This window comes from Bombus flavifrons, chromosome 13 (genome assembly GCF_040668555.2).
Source record: "Bombus flavifrons isolate JBK064 chromosome 13, iyBomFlav1_principal, whole genome shotgun sequence".
In the NCBI taxonomy this organism is placed as follows: Eukaryota; Metazoa; Arthropoda; class Insecta; order Hymenoptera; family Apidae; genus Bombus; species Bombus flavifrons.
This window is the reverse complement of record NC_138454.1, coordinates 2,296,348-2,321,300: the sequence shown is the minus strand read 5'-3', so window position 1 is coordinate 2,321,300 and position 24,953 is coordinate 2,296,348. Positions and strand designations below refer to the sequence as shown.

General features: G+C 47.1%; 1 protein-coding gene across 5 annotated transcripts in view; it reads right to left on the bottom strand.

The window, feature by feature from the left end:
• The window catches only part of hth (Meis homeobox homothorax), a 502,527-nt gene that overhangs the window by 225,183 nt on the left and 252,391 nt on the right, over positions 1–24,953 (bottom strand). For 4 of the 5 annotated variants that reach the window (XM_069126288.1, XM_069126289.1, XM_069126292.1 and 1 more), the window contains one exon: positions 4,057–4,164. The exons of the other annotated variant lie outside the window; for it this stretch is intronic. In XM_069126288.1, the coding sequence (XP_068982389.1) occupies positions 4,057–4,164 (108 nt within the window). The remainder of the gene's footprint in view (positions 1–4,056; positions 4,165–24,953) is intronic. 5 annotated transcript variants of the gene reach the window in all.

Below are 24,953 nucleotides of genomic sequence, written 5' to 3'. Positions count from 1 at the left end.
GCTAACAATGGCCGCCAACCAAAACATCCGATAAATCTAACCGGCCTGGACCTCAAGCCCCGAGGGATTTTAAACTCCCTCACCCCAAAACACCGTCGACGCGGGCGCAACCCTTACATTACGTTACACTCGGCGGAAAAGGGAGCCATGTCGTGTACCATTGCACCAGTGTGGACCGAGGGTGGCGAAGGAGGAGAGGGTTAGCCTAGAGCACCGTTCCTGCGAGGCGGGCAAAGGGGTGCCGAGGGGGTTGATATGCGATCCACGAAAAACCAAACAGAGAGAATTCCGTCCCGACTCACTCTTCTTCTCTGGCCACCCCTCCCTCAAGTCCCTTATACAGTAACGGGACAGTAACGAGATCTCCCGTGAATGAGCGGTCAAGTAGCTTTTCGACGGAACCTCAACGAATTTGACAAACGCGATCGCGTAGTAATTTATTCGCTCGCACCCTGGTTGCTCGCCGAAATCACTGAAATCCCGCCGAGTGGGGCGAAACTGAGGCCGTTTCTTTCTCGGCCGCATTTATTTCGGAACGAAGGAAAATTTAAACGTCTCTTAAATTTGTCGGCGACAGGCGCGACCCACTTCGAGTAACCAAAGCGGAGTGATAAAGTTTTCTCGTTTGACGAACGAACGAAAGAAAAAAGGAGAGGATTCATGTAACCTCGTGTCTTTCGTTGAAATGTAGAGACCGATCTATTTTCTCCAGATGTTTCGAACGTTATTGTCCGTTGAAAAGTCTCTATCCTCATCAAGATAAACAAAGTACACACGATTGACGTCAGATATCTTAACGAAAAATCTGCGAAACGCGTGGCGAAGGAGTAGAGAACAAATTAGAATGAGGTCGCGAAACAAGTTTGTCGCTGTTTCCGCGCGCTAATCCCTGTTGGCTCGGTCGACGGTATTAACGAAAATTAAGAACACGTTGCAAACGTTATCGTCGGCTGGATTGAACGAGCGAAAATAGTTACATTTGAAGGCGAGCTGTAATTTTACGATACTGAAAATAGCAGTGGACATCGACGCATTGAGCAGAGACCACAGAGCGAACGGTCCGGCCCGTAATGAATGGGGCCGTAAAAATATATAATCGGGGATAATGCAGACGCGGTAACGCTGTCGTCGACACGGAAACTCGATTCTCGTGCGCGGAAGGGTCGACGTATCGAGAGTTAAGTGACGCCTGGAATCCCGCGATTTCTCGGCAGTCATACATAATCAGCCTTGCGAAGTTGGTCTACGACTGGGATCTTTCACGCGGCTGGTTAAACGGCGAACCACGTTTTCGTGTCGAAGAATGTCGATAGCTTCTAAACTACGTGCGCTTGAACGCTCACACGCACCGCCATCACGCTGTTTCAACGGTCGTCCACGTTCGTCTTCAAGAGTAGAAATTCAAAGTGTCTAGCGAGACTTTCGCGAATTTACCGAGAACTTTTCCATTAGCTTCAGCTACGTTTTACCACGCGACTGCGATTCTGAGAAATTTACAGCTTGAACGCTACAAAAGAGTCGATTTGAAATTACGAGGGGTGGAAACAGCGATTCGAAAATTTCATGCAACCGAGTGCGGGATGGGACGCGTAAATTGCAATCGTTGCTGCGGTTCTATTAACGAGCTGCTAGGAAATAGTCATTATTAATAACCGGTGCATCCTGCAACAAAATTTATCCCACGCTTCCGGCCGGTCGTTTAATTCAGTCACCGATATCGGTTGCATTCAAAAACGTGCGCGGCCCAGTGCGATCTAGCCGCAGAGAGACGCGTTGGGGGGAAAGATTATGAACGCATAAATCAAAAATTAGCATTAACGATTCATTATTAACAGTCGAGCTGCGCGGCCGAGATAAAATTTATCCCCCGTTTCCGTATTTCGATTAATTAATGCGGCTCCCGTAGCGCTTTTTAAATGACAATATTAACGCACCGCCGCGGAACAGGCTGACGTTTTAACGAATGGATACCGTACGAAACTCAATGGACGAAGAGAAAACGCGCAATAATAATTCTAAACCTTTGTATACTTTCATCAATCGACTAAGAAGGTGTCGAAGTATGGAACTCGTCCGATTGTACGGCAAACACGATAAACTAAATATATGTACCTATCGTTCTTTCTTCTACTAGTTTCTTTGATTACCGATGAGCTACACCATTATTTACCCCCCCCCCTTTTTGCTTAACGTTCTCTACCAGCTGTCTATCAAAGTCCCCTACATGTATTCAAAGTATTTCAAAGTTCCGCGCTCTACATCGCAATTACAATTAAACCTCGATCGGCCTCTGCTACTTCGCATATTTATCCATCGCGTCGATATCTCGGTTTAACCGGCACGATAAAACGGTGCTATTGCTATCGCAATTGTCGTCGTATAGAAGAAAAGATCGCGAAAAGAGCAAAACGAAGAAGCCAGAAGCTTTCTCGAGAGCGCAGATCCCGCGTCCACTGCTCCACCTTCTCTCTTTGCGGATCCGTCGGTGTGCTCGTGGCTCAGTCCGTGGGCGGAAGGAAGAGGTCCATATGAGAGAGGCGAACGAAGAGGAAGAGGGACCAGAAAGAGGGACAGACAGGTCGGTCCGAGAGAGGAACCCGCGGCTGCCATGGTTACCGTCGCATTCCCGCCTCGCCTCGTTGCCATGGAGACGCCTCGTGGACCTTTCTCTTTCACCTTCGCTTACCCTCTGTCTGTCTTCTTCGTCCTCCCAGATTCTACGTCCCTTTCCCCCAATCGTCGATTCCTTCCCGTTCTCACACCCGGGATCTCTTATACCATCTCTGTCATTCCCTCTCTCCGGGTTTCTCCCCGTCGCGGCGCGCCAACTCGCCAAGCTTCTCTCTACCTCTGGCATTCGCTCATATTCTCTCCGTTCCTTCGAACGAAGAGGAAGAGAGGGCCCGAGATAAAGAGGAACGCGATAGGGAGAGAAAAGAGGGAAGCGGCGGTGTTCGCGGGCGCATGCGCGATACTCCTGTCTTCCACGACGAGCCTGGACGTCTTTCGTTTGGAATCGTTCGATTAGTTATCGGCTGAAAGTGATTTACGTCCCCTTATCGAGGTCCTCCTTGGCGGCCGCGTAATTTAATTAAAGGAGAAATCGAAGATGGACAGCTTGACGATCGTTTCCGCGAGAATTGGACGGGCATCGATAGGTATCGATGCTCGACATCATCACGCCACTGCGATCGCGACCCACCGGTAGCAAAACGAGACTAACGAGACACACACGAGGAATATTCAAGAAATCAATCCCCTCTTTCGCGTCTCAGAGCATATATAATATATTTTTCGTTTTTTATCTCTGGATATTTCGTGCCTGAGTATATCGTCGATAGGCAGCGATGTTGTAACACGTCGAGATGGAACAGGGGCGCGCGCGCGTGTGTACGCGTCGCAGCATGGATAGACAGGCGGAGGTGTAAGCGGCTTGCTTTATAAGCCCCGATTCTGATTGGCCGTCGCGTCACCCGATATCAATATTTATTCAACGCGGCGAATGCCCGAGGCACGATTAAAACTTGTTTATGCCGCGAACGATTGCGCTCCTCCCACTGACGGCCGCGTATATCGCGCGCGTCCTCACTGCACACCGTGTCTGCATGCGTATTTCAGACACTCTCGCTCCCGTTTCGTTCCTTTTTACACTTGTTTCTTCGTCTCCTCTTCGGTGCTTCCTTCGTGGAAATTTATTCGAAGGATTAAGAACGAGACTCTTCAGGTTCCTCGTAAACATCGTCCAGGCTAGTAGCTTTCGATGAGAGAGTGGAAATTCCCGACGAGTACCTGATAAATATACTACGCGCGAAATCACGAGCCTAATCGCGACGATTAATGCTAGTACTCCACGGGGACGTTAAACAGCCAGAGTCCCGTTTAATTAAGGGTAACGTACGAGCGGCTGAAAATTTCCACAAGAGTTCGGCTAGAACGTCGGAGAATACGCGACCAAAGAAAACCAGGCCGGCCCATATTTCGCCCGGGATATTCAATTTAGAGAAGGGTGAAAAGTTTCAGAAGAGAAGTGAGAAGAGAGAAGTTCGTAAAACTTACCGGGGCTACCGAGGAAGACGGAAGAGTAAAGAACGCCACGACGCGCGTCGCTCGCCGCTCGCTGCGCGTCCGGCGGCGAACTCCATTCCCTACGCGGACACCATTTACCTGAAGCAAAGAAAAAAATCGATTCACCGTTAATCACAGCCTTCTCAATATGACCTGGTATCAAACAAAATCGCCCTCGACCGGTTCTTTTCTAAAAACGCTGGATTAGAACCGCACGGTCACGTAATCAATGACCGTGAGCGAACACCGATCGGAGTACGAATCGAATTTGCATCGTGTGAACGATATCAGAAACGAGTCGAATCACCGAGAGAGTCGCCGCTCGAGAGTTTAATGAAACACATAAATTCCTGCAAATACATAGGGAAACATAAAAATTCTGTCGACCATCGAAAGAGGAGTTCCTCTTGGTGATACAAAAATAAATGTGGCTCTGTAGTAAAAATTCAACACAGAAACAGTTATTACACGGATACGTAAAAAGGCGGAGAGCAATATGTGCACGTGGAAAGAATGCACCGAGTCTCGATACACAAAGGGCGCAAAGAATTCGTGATGCGAACGATCACGACTTCGACCAGAGAGATTCTATCGCGTGCTGCTCCATATATATCCCGTTACTTCTTTCCTTTCTTTTTCCCGGCTTCACTGGTCGGCATGCGATCTCACCCCTGCCGTGGCTCGTTCGACCAAGAATAATCGCACAATTATAATAATTAGATAAACGCGCGAGGAGAGCTTGTTGCGTTAAGAGCCGGTACTCGCTCAAACGGGTTCACCGCCTACCGGAATGTATCGAACGAATCTTCGGAACGTCGCGCCGGATACGACAGATGCACTGGCGATACCGAAACGCGAGATATTCCGTATTTCACGATTAAATTATCGTCGATTAATATCAACATTGACGGTAGCGTGTTCGAAAAAATTCTTCTTTTATATCTTTTTTTTTTCTTTTCTTCGTGACATCGAGAGTACGATGATAAATCAAAGCACTCAGCAGCAACGTAAATACATACGACGAAAATAATCAGGAACTACGAAAGGAGAAATGATCGAATCACGAACCGATTAACGTAGCAAACGGGAGGCCGCGAGACTGATTTATAAGGCGGACAAGAACGAGTTTCGTAGCCAAGGTATTGCAATTTTCCGGATGCGAAAATAGGAAAGGTATCTACTTTATTTCCAGGGAGATCCCAGCTGAATGAGGATACACGGTAAGAAAGGGTGGCACCGGGGGATAAGAGTAAGCCGCGGAGCGAAGTAATTTCACACGAGAGAGTAGGGTCTCGCCCGGGCGGCCGCCGGATCCGCCGGAGCTACAGTCTTATCTACGGAAATATAGCCGACCATCCCCCGGCGAAAATTATATTCTTGAAAAGCAGAAAATTGCTTCGGAAGCTGTGGACCAAGCGCGCCGATATTAGATGCCCTCCTTCGTGTGACTGAACCACGGACCAAAATAACGAATCATTTTATTATCCATGACACTTAATTAAACAAATCGACTGCACTGTCTTTCAGCTCCTGATAATGCGATGAAAAACTAAAACTTGCGTGAAAAATATAGAATTTGACCCGTGATTTAAGGTGCCACTACGAAAAGTAAAAGTCTCTCTCTTTTCAAAAGGTTTAGCGGACTAAAAAACGGAGCTGGGATTCTAATTCTACGGCCCGAGGAGAAGGTGCGTTTAACCCGAAGTTACGGTTATGGTTAGTCGTGTTAATTTGTAGCCTAGCCAAATGACAGGGCCGAACCAGTGATTCGAAAGTAATGATTATCCCTGGCTCGGGGGACAGCTGGATTCACGTTAATGATGAGGAGATTAGAGATTCGATGACGCCTAACTCACGGATCAACGTGCATCGAAAGACGAATTCGAATGAATTTCTCGAATATACTCGTGTGACAAACGAGAGTGAAATAATATTTTGGAATAACAGAGACGAAAACGGTATTATGGGAGGAAATACGCTTCAGGCAGGTAGAAGTATGGGTCGAGAAGGAACGAAGTCGAGACCAGCTCGAGATCCTTCGGAGAAAGCGAAAATGACTGCTTCACGTCGATGGAATCCTGCCTTTCTACGCTGGAAGCAGGAACGAGCGAATAAACGATACATCAGGATTATTCGGAGTCGGTCGCCAGCGTTGTCGACCCATTAAACACTGGCAGACCGTGCGTCACAGTTATCCCCGAAGTCGTCGATGAAACGGGACTCCGGGAATACCTGTAGGATCCTAGAGTGGAGGTGAAGCGGCCGTGAAGAAATTTATAGCCGCTAAGAGACAGGGTGTAATCATACGCGTCACCCCGTCAACTCTGTAACCGTGATTTATCGTGGGAATTTTCAAAGACGTCCGAGAATGCCTGCGATGCTCTATAAACGGATACCACGAATTCCATTCTATTTGTCTGTTTTCCGGTATTCATCTCGTTTGATAACGATCAATTTTTTAACAGTTTACCAGCAAATGTAATTCGTCCTATTAATCGAATCGTTCATAGACGCGATAGTCACGAGCTGATAATTGAATCCGGAGGGAAAGTCCATGGCAGACACACGAAAGCGACGATTCGAATTCATTGAAGCGCTCGAACCGCATCATGAATTATTCCGCCCCTGAAACTTTAATCACGGCCGATTCCGTGTTCTGAGGAGAGCAATCGTCGCATCTGGAAACGGAGCACGAGTCGGGCCGAGCGAGGGATTCGTTAAGTGGCATCAAGTGAGACGTCTCTTTTGAACGATCGCTGTGCGGCTAAATTGCGGGTTAACTTCAGGGTTCGCGTGTTAGCGACAGTCATGCCACGCGGTCGAGTCGTGTGTAGCAGATGAAACCCGGAGTGAATGAGATAGAAAGATCGAAGGGAAGGAGAGTCAGGAATCGAGGAGGACCGAATTGGAGGAGAGGTGGATGATTCGACGACCGTCTTGTTCATCTTTGTCGCCGTCTTAACCGGAGACGAAAAGTCAGGACCCGAAGTCTGATACGTTCTGCACGAGCGCGTCTCTCACTACGGTCCTGGTTTATTTTTACAGACTATCATACGCTCGACGATTGTAAATTGGAATGTAATTCGAGCAGCGCGTCCATGGATCTCTCATCGGTATCGGGTCCCCCGCTGTCCGCCACTGATTCATCTGCGTTAACGAGTGTCGTGCTTCCAGTTTCAGCGGATGGTTCGTTGAACTTTTTCGCTGGCCAATCGCACGGATATTCTCAATTACAATTCTGCTCTCTTTTTATGAGTCAGCCTCATGCATCGTGTTACTCCATTCGGTAGTCTGTCATCGGTTTTGTAATTCGTTTGGAATCTCGCTTGGCTGAGGGTTACTTGACCCGTTCGTTAATCTTCGACCAGCATCGCGCGAAAATAAAACGCAACATATAAGTGTCTTTTCAGTTCTTACGATTGCTTGCTATCAACTGTATATTAAATGTATATGTGAATTAAACGTGGATGAAACGTCCTAAGGATCGGTATAGATAAACATCTAAAAGGGCATAACGTAACAGCAGGATTCATCAACCATAGAAAACATAGACGAGGTTATAGGCCGGATATAGATACATTTCCAAAAACCCCATCGTATTGAGGTTGCGTCCTCGATATAAATAAATCAATATAACCTACTTCCACTCTGAGACACCGCCCTCTTTCTCCGTAAGGAAGTGACGTATGAGACTCGCATCCTCTTGAAACGAGGGTTGAGGAGGCCACCCTGTTATTTCACAGTTAGGCTGGTCCCATCCCAGCTCGCGCCACCTTCAACCTTCTTCCACGCTGGCATCTTCTCTATCCGAGCTTCGTCCCTAGTCTTGCTTCCAGGCGTGCACGAGTCCCTCGGGAAGCTTTTGTCCTCGAGCTGTAAGCGACTTCCTGACAGGCCAAGTTTGCACCTGCTCTCCTCTTGCCGCCGCCTGTAACTCTCCTCGCCCGTTTCTCTTTATTCTTCTCTTTCACTTTCGGCCTTTCTCTTCCCGTGACCATGTTCCTCTACATTTTTCTCTTTCTTCCGGTAACTTCAATCTAACCTTAATGTCAGCCCATACCACCCACCAACGTGCTACCGGCACGAAATTTATTCGGAATAGCTATCCTCGTTCTTCCTCGCCCGTACTCTCGAGACTCTTCGTTTAAGGATAATCCATAGATGAATCAATGAATATATCGAGATAAAAATTATTTTTCAATAATTCGTCGTGTTAAAATTGTGACAACTTTACATCTGTTGAGGCGCATCCAACCTCGGAAGACACTTTCAGCTGAGAAACTTTAGTTCTAAGTCTTTAATATTAGATATATTCAATTGCTAATTACAAAGAACTTTATTCCTTTCGTATTCATAAATAGATTGAAAATTTCATAACAATTCAACTACTTGACTAGGAAGTACACTTAACACCTGTACTATATGTAGCGCCAAATTGAATGAATCTATAATCCTCGTGTCCCTTCTTCCCACTAGACCCAATGAACTTTTCATTTACCACGTGTCACCGATGGTACTATGATAAATTACGTAGAGTAGTTAGTATCTTTTCTCTAACCATTAAGTATCTTCGAATAAATCAGAGTGAAGGGGAAGAAGACGAAAGAACACACACGATAACTCCTAATCCAGCAAGCTTCCACCGTTATCGAGTTGTTCTTCGTATAGAATGGAAGATCACAGCGATAAAGCGATCAGAATTTTCCACGACGCCAGAGGCGCACCACGGCTTGTATTTTCCGTTTCGCGTAGTCGGTGTCTTTCTCTCCCGGGGGGAGGTGGCAGAGCTGGAGGCGGAGGAAGTGGAGAAACAGACAGAGAGAGAAAGAGGAGAGGGACGTTCGCAGATGTTCGAGACGCCGGGTGATTAATGACGCCCGATAAACGTAATTTGTTGCGGGGCCGCGGACTCGTCTTCTCTCGGCTCGTCTTTCGAATTCAAATTGATAAACAGGACGCAGTTTGTAATGGCCGGTGGGTTGCGCTGCTACGGGACGGCCGGCTGTCGGACAAGCCGGACGACTTCACTGACCGGCCAGTATAGTAATTAATTTTAAGCAGCATGCTACGCGATTTTCACTATCTCGACGCTACCGCTCTTCGTCTCCGCCGTTCTCCACCTGACCGTGACAAACACACCCTCGCCACAGCCGGACGGACGATTACCCTTCGCACTTCCTTCTTTCTAACGCGCGCGATTCCCAGTCACCTGCTAATTCAATTACTTGCGATTTCAACGATCCTCGAATGCCGCATAATATCTGAAAGCTATCCTAGCGGTACGTTTTGCTTATTAGTTTTTCGTGAATGACTGCTCTTTCAAACTCCGAATTCCTGTTTTTCGCCAGTTGGTTACTGGGAAACTAAGTCCACATTCTCTTCCAAACTTATATACTGCCCTCTTTAGTTAAAATGCCTTACCTAGTGTCTTCTCATTTTTAAGATATGTTGAAATATTTCAAGTTCCCCATGTTTTTTAATTTTTGAGCAAAGCTATTTATACAGTCTGTTACGAAAACATGAATAAATATAAAAAAAAAAAAGAAGAGGAACAAAGACAACACAGAGCAGGTATAAAACATCAGCTTAGTAGAAAGTGACGGAATGCTGGATAGGATATTCTAACTACAGAGAACGATATAGATCTCTTCTGGACTCTCCTACATCAGATCTGTGTTCAATTAACGATAAGTACTATCTGTATAGTATGAGTTAGCTATGAAGAGAATACTGAATTAACTGTAAGCATTCTTCTTTGTAAATCCGCGTTATTAAAATAATATTATATGACTAAATATTATATTATTAATAAAACCACTTTCTAACAATATACTAACAAAGTTCGTATGTAATCATAAAAAAATAATTTGACGAGTCTCCTTAGAACAGTTCACAACATTTGGATATTCTCTCAAGACCATCAAGATGGACAATCGTCATAAAGGGATGGTATAAACGGACGGCGAGACGAAAACGAAACAAGTTTGATAGGGATGCGATAGCGTGACACGCGCGCCGAATCGAATGGACGTTATTAAGAGGAATAAAGATAAGCTGAGGAGAAGTGGGACCGGGATAGAAAACGCGCGTTTCAGATCACGGAGAACACGTAGGCGCGTACAGATCGGGGTCTCGCACGTAGGCGCGGCTGACAAACGCAGCTATGGTCCACGGTGTGTCGCGCGAACGCGCGATTACCATTAAACGCGTAATGGAAACGGGTTCGAAGGAACCTGGTCACCGACGATAACATCGAACAAAGGTGTTAACGTAACTCAACGGAGACAGGTGAGAGCACCGAGCTGCGGTGTTGCGCGCGGCCACTCGCGAACACACTCCGCTTCCGCGACTTCCTCCATAAAACGCAAATCCACAATTAACACTCTTTCCTTCCAGGACGCTCGAATTTACGTTGCCACTTAGCGCGGTCGTCGCGCTCCCCGTCACCCTTTGCCAGCCGATTCGAACAGCCGTAAGCTGGATTTTTAAACACCATGAAACGGTCTCAAACGGAAATAAAAGCACCTTGCAAAACGTGGTTTATTAGTTCCTTTAAATAGTGCTCCGATCAGTCTACAGCGTTGAATCGATTATCGTTATTCGGTATGGCTGTTATATGTCATGGGAAAAGTTTCCAGATTGATATGGAAACGAAGACAGACGAAGCATTTCGTTGAGAGAAATACGTCAGCAGACATAATAAACCGAAAGTCCGTGGAATTTGAAGAAGAAACGCTGGTCTTAAAATAGGGAACGTAATAAGGAGCGTAATAATAGGCTATCCCTGACGAAAGCATAGATCCATTTTTAGGATTCGCTCCTGGGAGTACACAAATAGAAGAAGCCTGGAATTTGTTGGGAAAATTTCCACGGAGCGCTTCGTCATGCCTCGCGAAGGTGTCCCTTGCGTTTCAAAATACATACGTACATTCATTCCTCGGACCTCGAAATTCGGCTATTTTTACGTTCTCCGCGGAGACCTATCTTGACCGTGTCTATTCCGAATTCGCGAGACGAGAAGAAGATCGAAGTCGAATTCGCTAGCCTCCATTGAAACAACAAACGAAAGGGTGAATTATCGTCGCGTCGACGGAAGAAAACAGGTCGAGGGAAATTCTCGACGGATCCTCGTCGGCCTTCCCTATCCGTATTCACGTCCGATTGTTCGAGTTATAAACGCAGCCCGCAGCGGAGGCCGTTTGATCGATGGCAGCCAAAAGCCAGTCGCGGCGTAGCGCGGTAGAGAGGTGGAGGGAGAGAGGGATGAATACGGAGTAGCAGAGAACACGAGGGAGGAGGATAGAAAGAGAATGAGATAGGAGGAGAAGACCGAAAGGGACGGAAGGGAAATGCAGAACGTGGGGCCGAACGGAACATAGAAGGTAGAGGCGAGGTAGTAGTAGGTGGTTGGGCGGTCGGAGGTGGTCAGGAATCACGGAGTGATGTCAGCCCGTGACTCGTGACACGCGCTGGTTTAATTAGCGCTACAATGCCGAATCTGTGTGCATGTGCAGCCAGAAGGTGGAAACGCAGCGAGAGAAAGAGGAGGTCGAGAGGGAGGAGGTGGAGGAGGTCGGAAATCGGACGATGGAGGACGCAAAGCCCGAGCAAACCGCACCACCCGTGTGCCCTGTTCCCGACTACGATTCACTCCTCTCTTTCTGGCACTCTGCCTGCCGACCTACGACCCGCCCCCGGGACCCCGGGACCACGTTCTCCGAATTACCGGTCCCGTCGCTGCAACAGCGGTGCACTTAGCGTAAATTCAGGGCGAATCGACGGCGCTTGACGTCCCCTTTCCCAGACCCCTCAATTTCCCCCACCCCCTCCGGACCGCGCTCCTTCTCCACTCGGTGCACCGGTTCGCTTCTATATCTCGTGTATATACCGATCGTCGAGACGCTTTCCTCTTGCTTTTGCTCTGGAATTAATGTTACGTGGAAACGGAGCGGGAGAATTTGAGATGGACGCGAGAGTAGCCTCGATAACTTTAAAATGAAACGCTCTTATGCCTGCTTGTTCTTAGGAAAGATTTCATTCTCTTCTCTCTGAAGCATATATTGATCGCTCATTCGACTGTTCGATTTGCACTATTCAATAGAAGAGGAGAGACAAAGATGAAAAAGAAAAAAAGAACCTTTAAGAGAAACGGGATATTGATTTTTATTTTTTCCAGTTGGTTGGTTGGCGTTAAAAAATCTTTATCGTGACGTAACCATGTTTCCAAACAAGTTTCGAGTGCAAAAACTAATTCACGATAGGCAAGAGATAGGAAGAATCTTTCCTCGAGCGCATGGGCAGGCTCGAAAGCTGACGTGCTCGCGCGTATAGCAAAGCATATGTCCTCGGCCAGCGCGACACACGGCCGAGATAGGAGAGATTTAAAATGTTGCGGCAGGTCGGGAGGACTAAATGATGATAAACTATCTCACTGGTCCCGGTAGACTGACCCTGCACGCCGACTTGAATTACAGCCAAAAAACAAAACTATTCGCCGCTCGACGTGCACGGGCGAACAACTAAAACACGTCAACTCTGCTCTGACCAAGACGCAAAATCCTGGATCACTGGATTTTCCAGTTACTTAGCTATCATAAATTACACAATTTTGATCGAACAATCGGGACATCCTCGTACAATTATTTGTAAATATGAATATTCCTATATCTTTCACTCGCGCTGGCTATAAGAGATATTTGTACATATTTTCATTTTCCTTAGCTTCTTTAACTTTCCTTCCTTAACGAAGAATTTTTTTATCATCCGTTACATATCATTATCATAATGATATGTGAGTATTACTAGGTGATATGAGATTTAATATATGTACTTGGGTATATACACATACCAATTAATTGGCATATAAACGTTACAATAAATACAATACTCTGTAAATACTTTTTGTAGTCACTGTAATTCAGAGAAACACGATTTAAATTCGAAAGTGCAATTTAAAATTCGTGATATAAATAAACCAAAAAGAAAGACAAATTAAGTAAGGAATAAAAGTAGATCGACATTTGTACATTACGCAACACGTTTGGAGGTCAAATCTGAAATTACAAATAAACCGCATATACACATTCAGTGCCTTACGCTCTGAACGAATTTTCTTCGTCAAACCATTACGTTCCCTTGTGAAACTAACGGTATCTTCGATCTCCGCTAACGATCGTCCGAAGTAACGCACAGAAAAGCTCCATTTGCAACTGACTCGACTTATCAGCGGCCACCTTGGTACGCGGTCAATCCGTCGCCATTAAACCCCGAGCCACGCGATTATGGTCGTTACTTTTCTCCCTGTGTATGCTCGCTTGAATTCGCCCCGTTGCCTTCCCTCTCCGGCCCTGCCACGTCCTCTCCCCACCACCGCTCTCCGCTTCCCACCCTCCGCCCGTCACCCTCTTTCTGCCGAATTATTAATTCCCTCGTTAAAATCCGACCCGCGGCGTCGCCACGGTTTGTTATTTACGAACGAAAATTGTAAATACAAGGCGGTAGGGGGGAGGCGAGGTAGACGTATCGACGCGCGACCATTCCCGTGGCCGCGGGCAATTAATAATCGCATCGGAGCTAATTAAATCCGGAAAACATGCAAATGCACTGTGTTTATATTTCAAAGGGACGACCAATCGGCCGCGCAGCGGCGCAACGATGACGAAGAGCCGCTCAGAAGCGTGGGGGGAGGGGGTTATGGGTACAGAATGGTAGGGACGAGACCGCCCAAGGGATTCGATTACGAATTGCCCATAAAAATACATAAAACACGATTATGCTCTATTAGTTGCGTTTTTACGAGCTCGTCGGCGTCGATATTTATCCGATCGGCAAAATGACGCTGTAGAAACGTCGTACGCTTATCGTAAAATTTTGACTTGCTACGTGCTATGTTCCATGAATGGCGTGTTTACGTATATACTTACATTGCGTTACATGTAGATAACAGCTATCTGTGAAAGTTGTCTCATCCCGACTGTCAGCCTAACTGTCCGCAAGTTCTTCGCGATTGTCGGTTAATTAACTAGTGGCTATCAACAACACTACGCACTAATTATTCAGATAATTAACGAATTTTTCACGTTTCTACACGTAATGCAACCCAATCGCGCCTTGCCTGTGCTGCCAACTAGCGAGGCTTAGGGTAACTACTCGCTGATCCAGTCGAAGCGCCGCATATCGGCAGCTGTCTGAACTAACACGGCTCACTCGCGTTATTCGTTGCCAGCGATTACGTATACGAGGAATATGTGTTCAATTTGCTAAATTAATTGAAATTTATGAATACTTGGGTACAAATGGTAGAAGAAGGTTGAGGAATTGTGACAATATCGCGGGTAAGCTACTGATTTTCTCTTTTTGAATTAATGCATTATTGAACGCGACAATTAACTTGAAAAAATCGAATAAACGGTAATTCTTTTTACATTTCCTATATTCAATCATGTTGACAATAGAACGGTGTGTCGTATGGTAAGCAGGCAAGAAGTAAAGGAGTTGGCTATGAATAAGAAGGAATATTAAAAGAACTCCATAAAAACATTTTCTTCGATTGTTGAATAAATAAAAGCTTTTTTCAATGGCGACAAATATACTAATGAATATTTAACGAGAACCAAACAAACTTAACCTTGGAAACCTATTCCGGCATTATCAAAAGGATTCTGTAAAATGCGACATAATTTCCATTTATATTTCTAGGCTCTATACGGATACGGAAAGGATAAACTTCTGATGTCGTTCAGTTTCATCCAGTAAACTTAGAAATAACTTTTGATCATTATATGATATCTATCAATTCCAATCCTTCAACAAGTCTGTCATTGAATAGTTTCCTAGTAATCTTCCGCCATTTTTTCACTTTAAATTTGGCGATTTCATATCAAAAGTTATACGCGACATATAGTGAAAATAACAGCGTTTCGCGAGGACGGCGACCGAAACATCAAAGAAAAAGAAAGAGAAAGACTACCATTGGAGGTAGTACGGTATGACGGCCATAAAAAGTGTATATCGAAGCGGGTGCATAAGGTGTATGCACGTACGCGAGGTATTACATACGAAGTGTACCGTGTATTGGCAGGTAAGCAGTATAATCGGTAGGGAGGGTAAATACGTAGCCACGCACACGGGAAGAGAGGAAAAGGGAGAAATAGAGGGAGAGGTGGGTGCATTTGGACGGGCATGGCGGCACAGCGGCGAATCAAACGATATCGGGCTTCTGGATTAATTTATGCACCGTGGCTTGTTAAAACGCGAGACACAAAGGCCTCGCCGACGCTGCATTCTTACGGCTCGGCTTAGGCCCAGACGCCAATCAATTCGCCTCGCCTCTGCTTTCGTGCATTTATTCGCGCGTAATAACGTTTAAGCCCCAACGAAATAAAATTACGTCAGCTCGAGCCATTTCATTGTCGTAGCGTAATGAAAATAGATCTTAATATTAATAGATCGTAGCAGCTAATCGTTTGAGAATTCTCCAGCATTTTAACCACCGATTATAGCAAATACATGTAAAGAAATTCTGTATGTAATTACTACATCTATTACACGGCCTATATTTTTTATATTTTTCAGAAAATTAGAACTAACAGAAACAGCTCTCCTACGCGAACCTCCTTTTGTGTCTCGAGTTGTCACCGGGATAGAAAATAGATCGTGCTCCGTAATGGTTGCCGGATTATTTTGCCAGTTGGAATTCGACGATTTTTAACTACCACCAACAAGGAGCAAGTTTTTCGCCGGTTAGCGCGGGCGAAGAAAACCTCGAAGGCTATCTATTTCCGACAGGCCACCAGTACAAATAGTATGGACACTTTATCAATGTTCCGTGCCGCTATCTTCGGTCCTGATCGTGGCGCGCCGGAACTCGCAAGGATCCCTCCACGTCCGTTTTCCCCGATCTAAAAAGTGCCGCGGGATTTTTAACGATGGCCGTTCTTTCGTGAACGTTGTTAGGCGGGGGTGGAAAGAATTTAGCTCAGCCCGCGTATCTTTGCCGGCATTAATTACTTTCGTGGCAGAAAGAATCCGGGGTGATATCACGCCGGTGCAACGACGATACTGACTGCAACTTCCTCGCTACCCTCCCACATCCTGTTCCCCATTCTACTAACCTCTACCCAACCAGTCTTCTTTCAGCCCGATTTCTCCGTTTCTCTCCGGACCGGGATGCAATTTACCGAATTGTTTTTAAATCCCTCGGGCGGCACGACGGCGGAAAAGAAGGAAAGCGCAGCGGAGAAAAAAGAAACAAGAGGAGAGAGAAGAAGGAAAAGGCGGGTAGGAAACGGAGCAGGGAGGAGGTTGTGGCGGAGGTGGAGGAACGAGGTTGGCGGCAGCCATGGCGTCAGCTGTTTTGTCCCGGAGGCGCGCCCCCCGCTTTCTTTATGTTTCTTTGCCCGGAAGCCCCGTTCCGATATCGTCCCCGATACACCGCTTGCGCCCGTTCTCCGCGCTCGAATACCTATACAAACGCATCGGTGTACTTTACGTCCGAACATGAAGAGACGCGAATAGCTCGCCGGTGTGTTCCTTTTCTTTTGAAGCAGAAAATCGTATGGACTGATTTTTCCAGATGAATACCGCTAAAAATACACCGTATGGTGTCTTAACTACTCTGTGATCAGCTATTTCTGATTAATAAATTTTATAGAACAATGGAATCGATGGAAAGTTATATGAAGACATTACCGCGAAACAGTTGGATCCAGCAGTTTCTATTATTACGCCTCGCGACATTTGGGACGTCAGAAGATACGTATGGTGGAACAAAAAGAAGGATTCCTTGGGAATTACATGGTCTCGATAGACGGATGTCTCTTGGACACGCATGCACAAGTCCGTCACGTGACTGACACAGTGCGTTAAGTGTCGCGTTGGCTATCAGCGAAGCAACACGACAGGTGCGCGTCGATAACGGTGCCGACAATAATTGCAAATCGTAGCCGGTCACCGTGCCCCGTCGTGTCGATCAAGATTCGAATAATATGTTCGGCTAACGCGGCAACGTTTCCATTACATAACGGACGATAAACGGTCGCGTTAAGCGCAACCATCCCTTCTCACGTAGACGCCCGAACGATCGTGCACTCAGACCCCTGAATATGCCACTGAAGTCGATAAATCGCAGACATAGCGAGGGTACGCGACATGGAATCTAACTGTAAACGTTAATTACGAATTAATTTCATTTTTACGACATCCTCGATGATTTAACGCAACAATAACGTATCTATTTATTTTATATTTCTAGATAAATCCTTGACTAGAGTCGAAGATTTTTCTTCGAGTCGCTTTAAAAATCTAGATCGCGTTTAAAACGCGAAAACACCATCCTTAAGCTGGAAAACGTCGGATCATCGTCGAGCTAGCTAGCGTTTCGAAGGGTGGAGACGTGGCAAGGGGAAGACGAAGAGGGGCAGGTCGGGTAACAGTAACGACGTCGACAGGGTTGCGCGGAGGGAAACTCCCGTTGGAGTCTCCTCCGGCAGCGAAGAGGGATGGAAACGGGAATACGATTGGTTTGTGAGGGTCGCCATTCACGGGGGTCGCCGGTGCCGTTTGGAGTCTGCGCTCTTCCTTGATCCTAAGAGAAGCATTTCGCTCGTTTCAGCCGAGAGACACGAAAGGAAAGTGGTCGAGGGAAACACGGAGGGGGTGGAAGATTCTCTCTTCGACGAAATCCATAGAGCATAGGGGCTGGAAAGAGAGAAGGCCAAGTACAAGAACAAGAGTGAGAAAAAGAAAATGATAGAAAAGGAGCCAGGATGCTCTCTTGAAAGACCAACCGGCGCGTTTTGACGGACGTCGCGACGCCCTACCTCACCTTTATCGCCGACGCCCTTCTCCATCACCTTCTTATTTCTTCTCGTATTTCCTAAATAGCAGAAAGAAGCGATACCGTTCTTTTTCTGCCTCTTGGATTGGAGTAAAGCTTCGATTCTTTCCTCCCACTAACGTTTCCTACGAATCAGGTTAAGTATAAAAATGAAAGAAACGGCATGTGTACACAGGGAGAAAAGCTGAAGGATTCCCGACTCTCCGACATTTGAGATACTCTGCTGCCGAGAATTACGATCACAATATCAAGAACGATGTATGAATTTTTTTACCGCTCGTTATTCTAGGCGCACGGACTTCCCGTAGGTCGGTCTTGCTTTCTGCAGAGGGTCGACGCCGCACCGTGACGCTATACTTAAGACGTTATTTATGACGCCGTTTCGCCGCTAATGTTTCAGTTGGGCCAGGTCGGCAACGATAGTCGATACTTGATATGTTTATGACGATGCGAATCGACGCGAACATTATCGGACGTTGATTAAAAAAGGAAGCAAGAAAATTCTTCGTGAAAATCTTCGACAGGGATATTTTTGAAAATCAATGATATCTCGAGGTAATTGAAAAATAACGTTTTTCGAATGAAAGAACAAGAAGAAAAGAATATAAAGAAGTCGTGTTTCCGTTTCTATTTATGGCCTGACGAAATTACGGAGCAGTTTCCCTCGCACGACACGGACGGGAGAAAAAGGGGAAAGAAGAATCACGAAGCAGAAATTATATGCAGACACGAGTTGACTGCTCGAGGCCCTCGTTTAATTAACCATCGCTCTCGCTCCACCCTTCGTAGCCTGCAACAAAGAGGACGACGAATCTGGAGGCCGAGCCGACGGAACTCTCACGGGGTACCACGCGATTCGGCTGGTCGAAAACAAGCAGGAATTATTTCGAGTTGGTCACGTGATCGTATCGACTTCAGCATTGTTTTCGCGTGGCCTGCAATTACAGGCCGGGAGTTACGAGGCAGCGGGTGGCAAGCTGGCCCCCGTCGGCTTCGAGCGAGACAAGAACGCAAGGAGGAGGGACCAAGAGGCGACAGGTGGGGTGGAGAAGGCGGTGGTAACCGCCTGGCTGTGTATTTAAATTTAAATATAATGCAAATCGACTGAGATAAGATGAATAATAATTGTAACAGCAAGGGAGGGGTGTCTTGGAGGCAACGGTACGAAGAAAGAAGGTTCGTCCTCCATAAGACAACGTCTACGTCCGAGACAATCTTGCAATTACCAGAGTGCTTGCTACCAGTATCGACATGCAGATGAATTTTCATTTTCTGTAGATAGTCGGCGAACGACACCTGAGTGTACACGATGTCGCATACGACCCTATATTTTGTCCTAGGATTTAATAATGAATCTCTCTCGGTCGTGTTTTATTCTGTGTTCATTGATCGACTCGACTCGCATTTATCATTCATCGTGTTTTCTACGGAGTTTCCCTATATAGCCATCATTAGACGCAGTTGGCTTTCTTCGCAGCACAACACACCGTCCTGGTATAACGTTACAATGTAACGTCGATTGGCTCCGGGCGAAGTTTCACCGCAAAGTTGCGACAGTAATGAACAATCGATACGCTCGAGGGGAGGCTAACTATAAACAGGTGGCAAGAATTGGAACAGGGCTCAAAGTTTAATGCGCGGTGTAACTCCGCGAGCGAACAGTCTGACAGTTTTGACGAACTTACGCGACTATGTTCCCGGAGAGTTGCAGGCGGACGATGTGTCCTGATACGCGGAGGAAAAGTTCCAACGTGGAAGAACCCTGCAGCATGGAAAACTTTCACGGCAACTGCTCGTGTGTTTATCGAGGTTCCTTGAAACCAAGATTTCCGGAAGCGATCGTGAAACTCGCTGATGCATAATTCGCGATATACGAACTGCCATTAAAAAAAAAGGAGAAGAAAATAACGTCGTATATATTATCGATAGCGAGGACAGACCAACTCCGAAATTAGATTAGCGAGTATCACCACCGCGTAATAAATCGCCTCGTAGTCTCCTAGCAGTAGCGACAAGTTCCTATGATCTAATCGAACAGAATTAAAAATAATGAGCATAAAAACTCGTTACCGACATAATTAAAACATTAAGGTATCCCAATGCACAATGCAACCACTGAAAGATAGAGAGCAGCCGATAATCGAATTAAAGACAGTTACGATTCCTCGAGCGCAATTCCCTACAAGGCAGCAAATTAATTCTCCGATCGAGATTAAAATCTCCCCGTCGACGTTGCGTATCGAGCCGGTACGGTCTGCGTCGCTTCTTTCCCTCCGGTCAGAAAAACGAAGCCGCCGCTCGAAAAGTCGTATGCTCGCGGCACACGGGACGGGTTCGTTAAGTATCCACCTCGTGCACGTATGTACGCAGGTACTTACATACGTCGCTCACGCGAGAATGCGAACGAGGGTGGCTTCGTCGTGGTCGTGGGCCCGCGTCGTGCTCGTGTTTGTCGATCGACTGAACATACTGCACAGGCTCTCGAACGGTAGCGTGGTGTGTAGAAGGCCGACAAGCGGGTGCATCGGAGCGTTGGGTGCGCTCTCTAAAAACGTGCCTCGATATTATTCCGCCGCGGAATATCTCCATTCGACCCGGCGGCTCGACCGGCAAAAAGGTGAAATACGAAGAACGAGTAGGAGAGTAGGAGGAGTTGCGCCGGTGAACGAGAGAAAAACGAGCGGGAACGAGAAGAGAAAAGAGAGGCGGTCGAGCGCGCGCCGTCACGGGACCAGCGCAACAATGCAGCCCAGAGTAGACGGTAGATACGTAGATATCCGATTAATTCCCATTGAATGTCTTTATTGTATTTAATACCGCGAGTTGTAGGCCGAGGAACTCGGCAGCAAGAGGAACGACGACAGAGACAGAGATGATAGAGCGTAGTGGTGCAGAATGCGAGCCAAGGAAGGACGAAGGAGAAGGAGATAAGACGAAGGTTGCGCGTTGGGTTCATACGAAGGCAGATATGGTACCGGCCATATACAATACACGTGACTGTGCACTGAATGCGCACGGTGTACGGTTGCGTCGGCAGGTATCTCGCGCACGTGAGGACGGTGCTCGTGTGCTGTGTCCGTCTTCTCGACAAGAGGGGACGCTTCCTCGCTGGAAAGTTACATGTATATTTATAATATAATCGCGGATACCGATCTCCGCGGAGAAACAAAAAACTCAACTCCAAGGACGTGCAAGGGGTAGAAGAGAAAGAACAGAATTCCGGAATAGGAACGAAGAAACGCAGCCGAAGCGTGGTCCCGGCTTTTCTTTCTACGGGAAGGAGCAGGCTTCCTGCTCTTTTCCACGAGCTACTCGAGGCCCCGTTTTTGTCAGCTGGTGTCTGGACTAGGTGCGAAGTGGCTGCTTCCCGTCGCGAATTCCTTTCTGAAGCGGCTAGCACGTCAGACCTGTCGAGGGCGACGCGTTAATTAGTACCGAGGCGAGCAGGTGAACGCCTGTTAGCGTTGCGGCTCGCGTGATTCTGCGCTATTTTTCACTCGCGCGTCGCGCTCGGACAAATTTTTATCGTCCATCGGGTGGATTCTGTTTCCCGACCGCACGATTTTAGGTTCAAGCTTGATGTAACATGCGTAACCTTCCCTCGATCGAAGATTTCTATCTGCATCGGCGAAGTGTCTGGAATGTTTGGAAAGTCTAAAGACGATTTCAGTGTGTCGTTGGAGGATGAACGAGACCGAGGTCGCAGAAAATTCACAAAATTATCAAATCTAAAGCAATATCGCAGGTACACGCGGACGCGAGAGGGCTGTTTTCGGACGTATATAGATTTCAGTCGGCTCGGGAGCAGCCGGTAAAGCGACGGAAAGAGAGAGAGACAGGGAGAGAGAGTTCAGGGTCGAGGCATACAGGTGGTCCATAACATAACAGTCACTGCGTTTTATCCGGCAGTAAACCGGCGGCAGGCGCTCCGGCTCTATGATTTAATACCCCAAACCCTTCCCTCTCCGCCGCTACCCGCGCATCCCTTACGACCGCCCCTTCCTCCGTTGACTACCGGTGGCCCCTACCCCCGCCCGTCGTCTCCTCACGTTTCTCTATGCTTTCTCTCTCTCCGACCCCTCCTCTTCCAACATTGCACCCGCGTGCTTGCACTAACCCAGTGCCGCGAAATGGCATTATCAACCGGATGCTTCTATGACCGTGCAAGGGTCAAACGAGGCCCGGGGAGAAAGGGTTTGAAGGACGCATTAATTTCGTGGCCGACACAGTCGTGTCGGTGAAATCACGGGCGTGCGCTCGATTCACAATCATAAGAGAAATTTAATGATCGACAATAGGACAATGTGGAAAAGACACGATCAGCGTCGATGACGAAATTGCGCACGGTTCGTGTGGGCGACAAGAAACACGATGGAATTCGTGGGCAACGTTTGCGCCGAGGCGCGATTTAAACGCGATCGTTTCGCGATAAAACAATGGAAACAGATATAAACGAAGAGGGAGACGGGGAGCAGAGTGTATAGGCTAACAACGGGATTCCATCGAATACAGATCTCGTGACAGATTACGCATCGACAATAATCAGCATTCGTGACGAGTTACCACTCCCACGCTGTCCGACTTAATTACCCTATTAGTCCTACGCGTGTCAGGCGTACAAAAAACGCCTGACATCGCCTTAGCGCTGTGTGCCGGTGAATGGTCGTAAATCAAAAGGTGTACGCGATCGAAATATTCGATACGGGGAGTTGCAATTTCGAAGATCAACGAATCGTATCGATGTATCGCCGGAAATAAGGGGGACGCGAATAGTGAACGCATGAACTACGACGCAGCAACGGAGTGCCACGGAGACGTTCTCAAGTTGGTAAGCCGCATAACTCGAAGCTCGGCCGCCGCAGAAGCTCCGTAACTCTGTTAATTCATATCTAGAAAGTTGGCCGTCGCTCGGAAGAGAAACGACGGTGGAAGGAAGGGCTGTTCGACGGGGTTGTCGGTGGGCGGAAGACGGGGGTGGCAGAGGAGGGAGGCAGATGGGTGAGTGGTTGGGTCGACTAGGTGGGCGGAAAGAGGGAAAGAGAAGGCTGAGTTAGCCGACACGGCCGCCTGGGGGTGGTTGAAGGCAGAGGAAGCCGAAGGGAGGGGGTGTGGGGTTTGGTTTCCTTGCCTGGCATCGAGGAATCGATACGCTGGTGGGAGCTCAGCGCCACCAACGCCTCCGACGCCCTACGTCATTGCACCTCGACGACCAAAGCCCCTCTTCCTTCGCGAGCTAAACTTTTGCACCTTGACTCACCTACGAGGGCTCGTAGCAACATCTTGTGCATCTCCCTTTCTTCAGTTTCGTCCAACGAATATTTGTTTCGCGTTGTCTAGCGGAAGAAACGGAGGTTTCCTTAGAATTGCTACAAATAATTCAGGTAAACTGTGGCATAGATATTCATCAAAAGCTCGTGCAACGCGGTAAAAAGCACTAGATATGCGAATTACAGTTGTGAAGGAGGTGCTTTAAAGCAGACGGTGCGTTATCAACGATCGATGGAACGAAGGATCAAGGTAGATAAGGGTTCAAAGTGAAAGGTGTAGAATAAGGGCTCGTAGAAATTCTATTGATATCGTAGCGATCCGACTTACTTGATCCACGACGTAGCCGTGAAATTTTAGAACGCGCAAGATCCCGAAATTCTAATCATGCTTCTTTCAAAAGAATCTATTCTCGTTCTCGACGCAGTCTTGATTAATTCATTCGGCTCTATGCATTATTGGCGATGACGGAAGGTCGCGCGCAACGTAATCGCGTGCAATTTTAAAATGCATCGAGCTCGACGGATCCGTCCCCGATCCCGAGGTTCTTGGGATAGTTATTCCCTGGAAGAAAGTGGAATGGAAGCGAAAGTGGAGAGGGACGGTCTAAAGAGACATCGAAATGACACGGAGAGCTTAACTTCTGTCACTTCTCGATGTTAATGCTGCATCCATAAGCACGCTGAACGTCAGAAGGTTGGGAAAAGTTGATGTCCCCCGCGGATTTCGCGACTGCGTCTTTGCTTCTTATTCAAATCAAGCTTCCCTCTCTCTTTCTCTCTGTCTGGTTCACGATGTTTGTGTAAAAGCGCGTTCAAACGATCCCGTTCGCCATGTACTTCATTTTTTATTGATATTTTTTTGGTCCCTCGTTCGTTCTTTTAATCGGACATTAATGACGCGAAGATTAATGTTCAAAGCCCGCACGAACGCATAAACAGACCAGTTATTTATAACGCGATAGCCGAGCATTATAAATGGCGAATATATCCCGATACAGCTTAATCGGCGTTAAATAAATTCGAGATCAAAATCGATGCTTGTTGCTCAAAATTTGTTTTTCGTACCGGGCACAGCGCAACGAACCCGTATAATTGCCCGAAAGTACTGATTTATCGCGTCGACCGTACTGACAGGGTATCAGCGATTTATTTGCCTACTTTTATTGGATCGATCGCAATGTCTCCCGTTAATTAGAAACTACTACATATTGTGGAATCGAGCCGCGTATTACCTATCGCGCACGCGAATCGACACACCGGCAATGCGTATTAATTAACGCGGCCGACGCACGATTTAATTTCGTTTCGCGGGTCCACGAAACGAACCGAGCCCGGGATTAGCGGAAATTCGACGACACGAATTTCATCCCAGCCTCTGTTATGAACGAAAACCACGTCGACACGATAATTCGAGTAAAAAACCGTCCCTGAAAACCGTCCGAATTTGACGAAATTCGTTAGACTAATTATTCCCTGAAACGACAGCCGGCAAATTCGATCGCGGCAACTGCACTGTCGTTGATTCGAAGATGAAAATTCGTGGCGAAAGATCGAAGTTAACGACGACATTCGAGTTAATGTTCTCTGTTAGCTCGCAAGACTGACTTATAACGATCGATACGATCGAAAGAATGAAGATGAAAGAAGGTCGGATCGGTCTCGCGACAAGGGGAACGAAAAGGACGAGGTACAGTTTCTCTGCGCGGTTTAACCGAGTGCTGTAAAAATAATGGTGCACGTCGAACCGTTAGCTAAATGGCATGTAATAGCAAAAGTCGACTAGA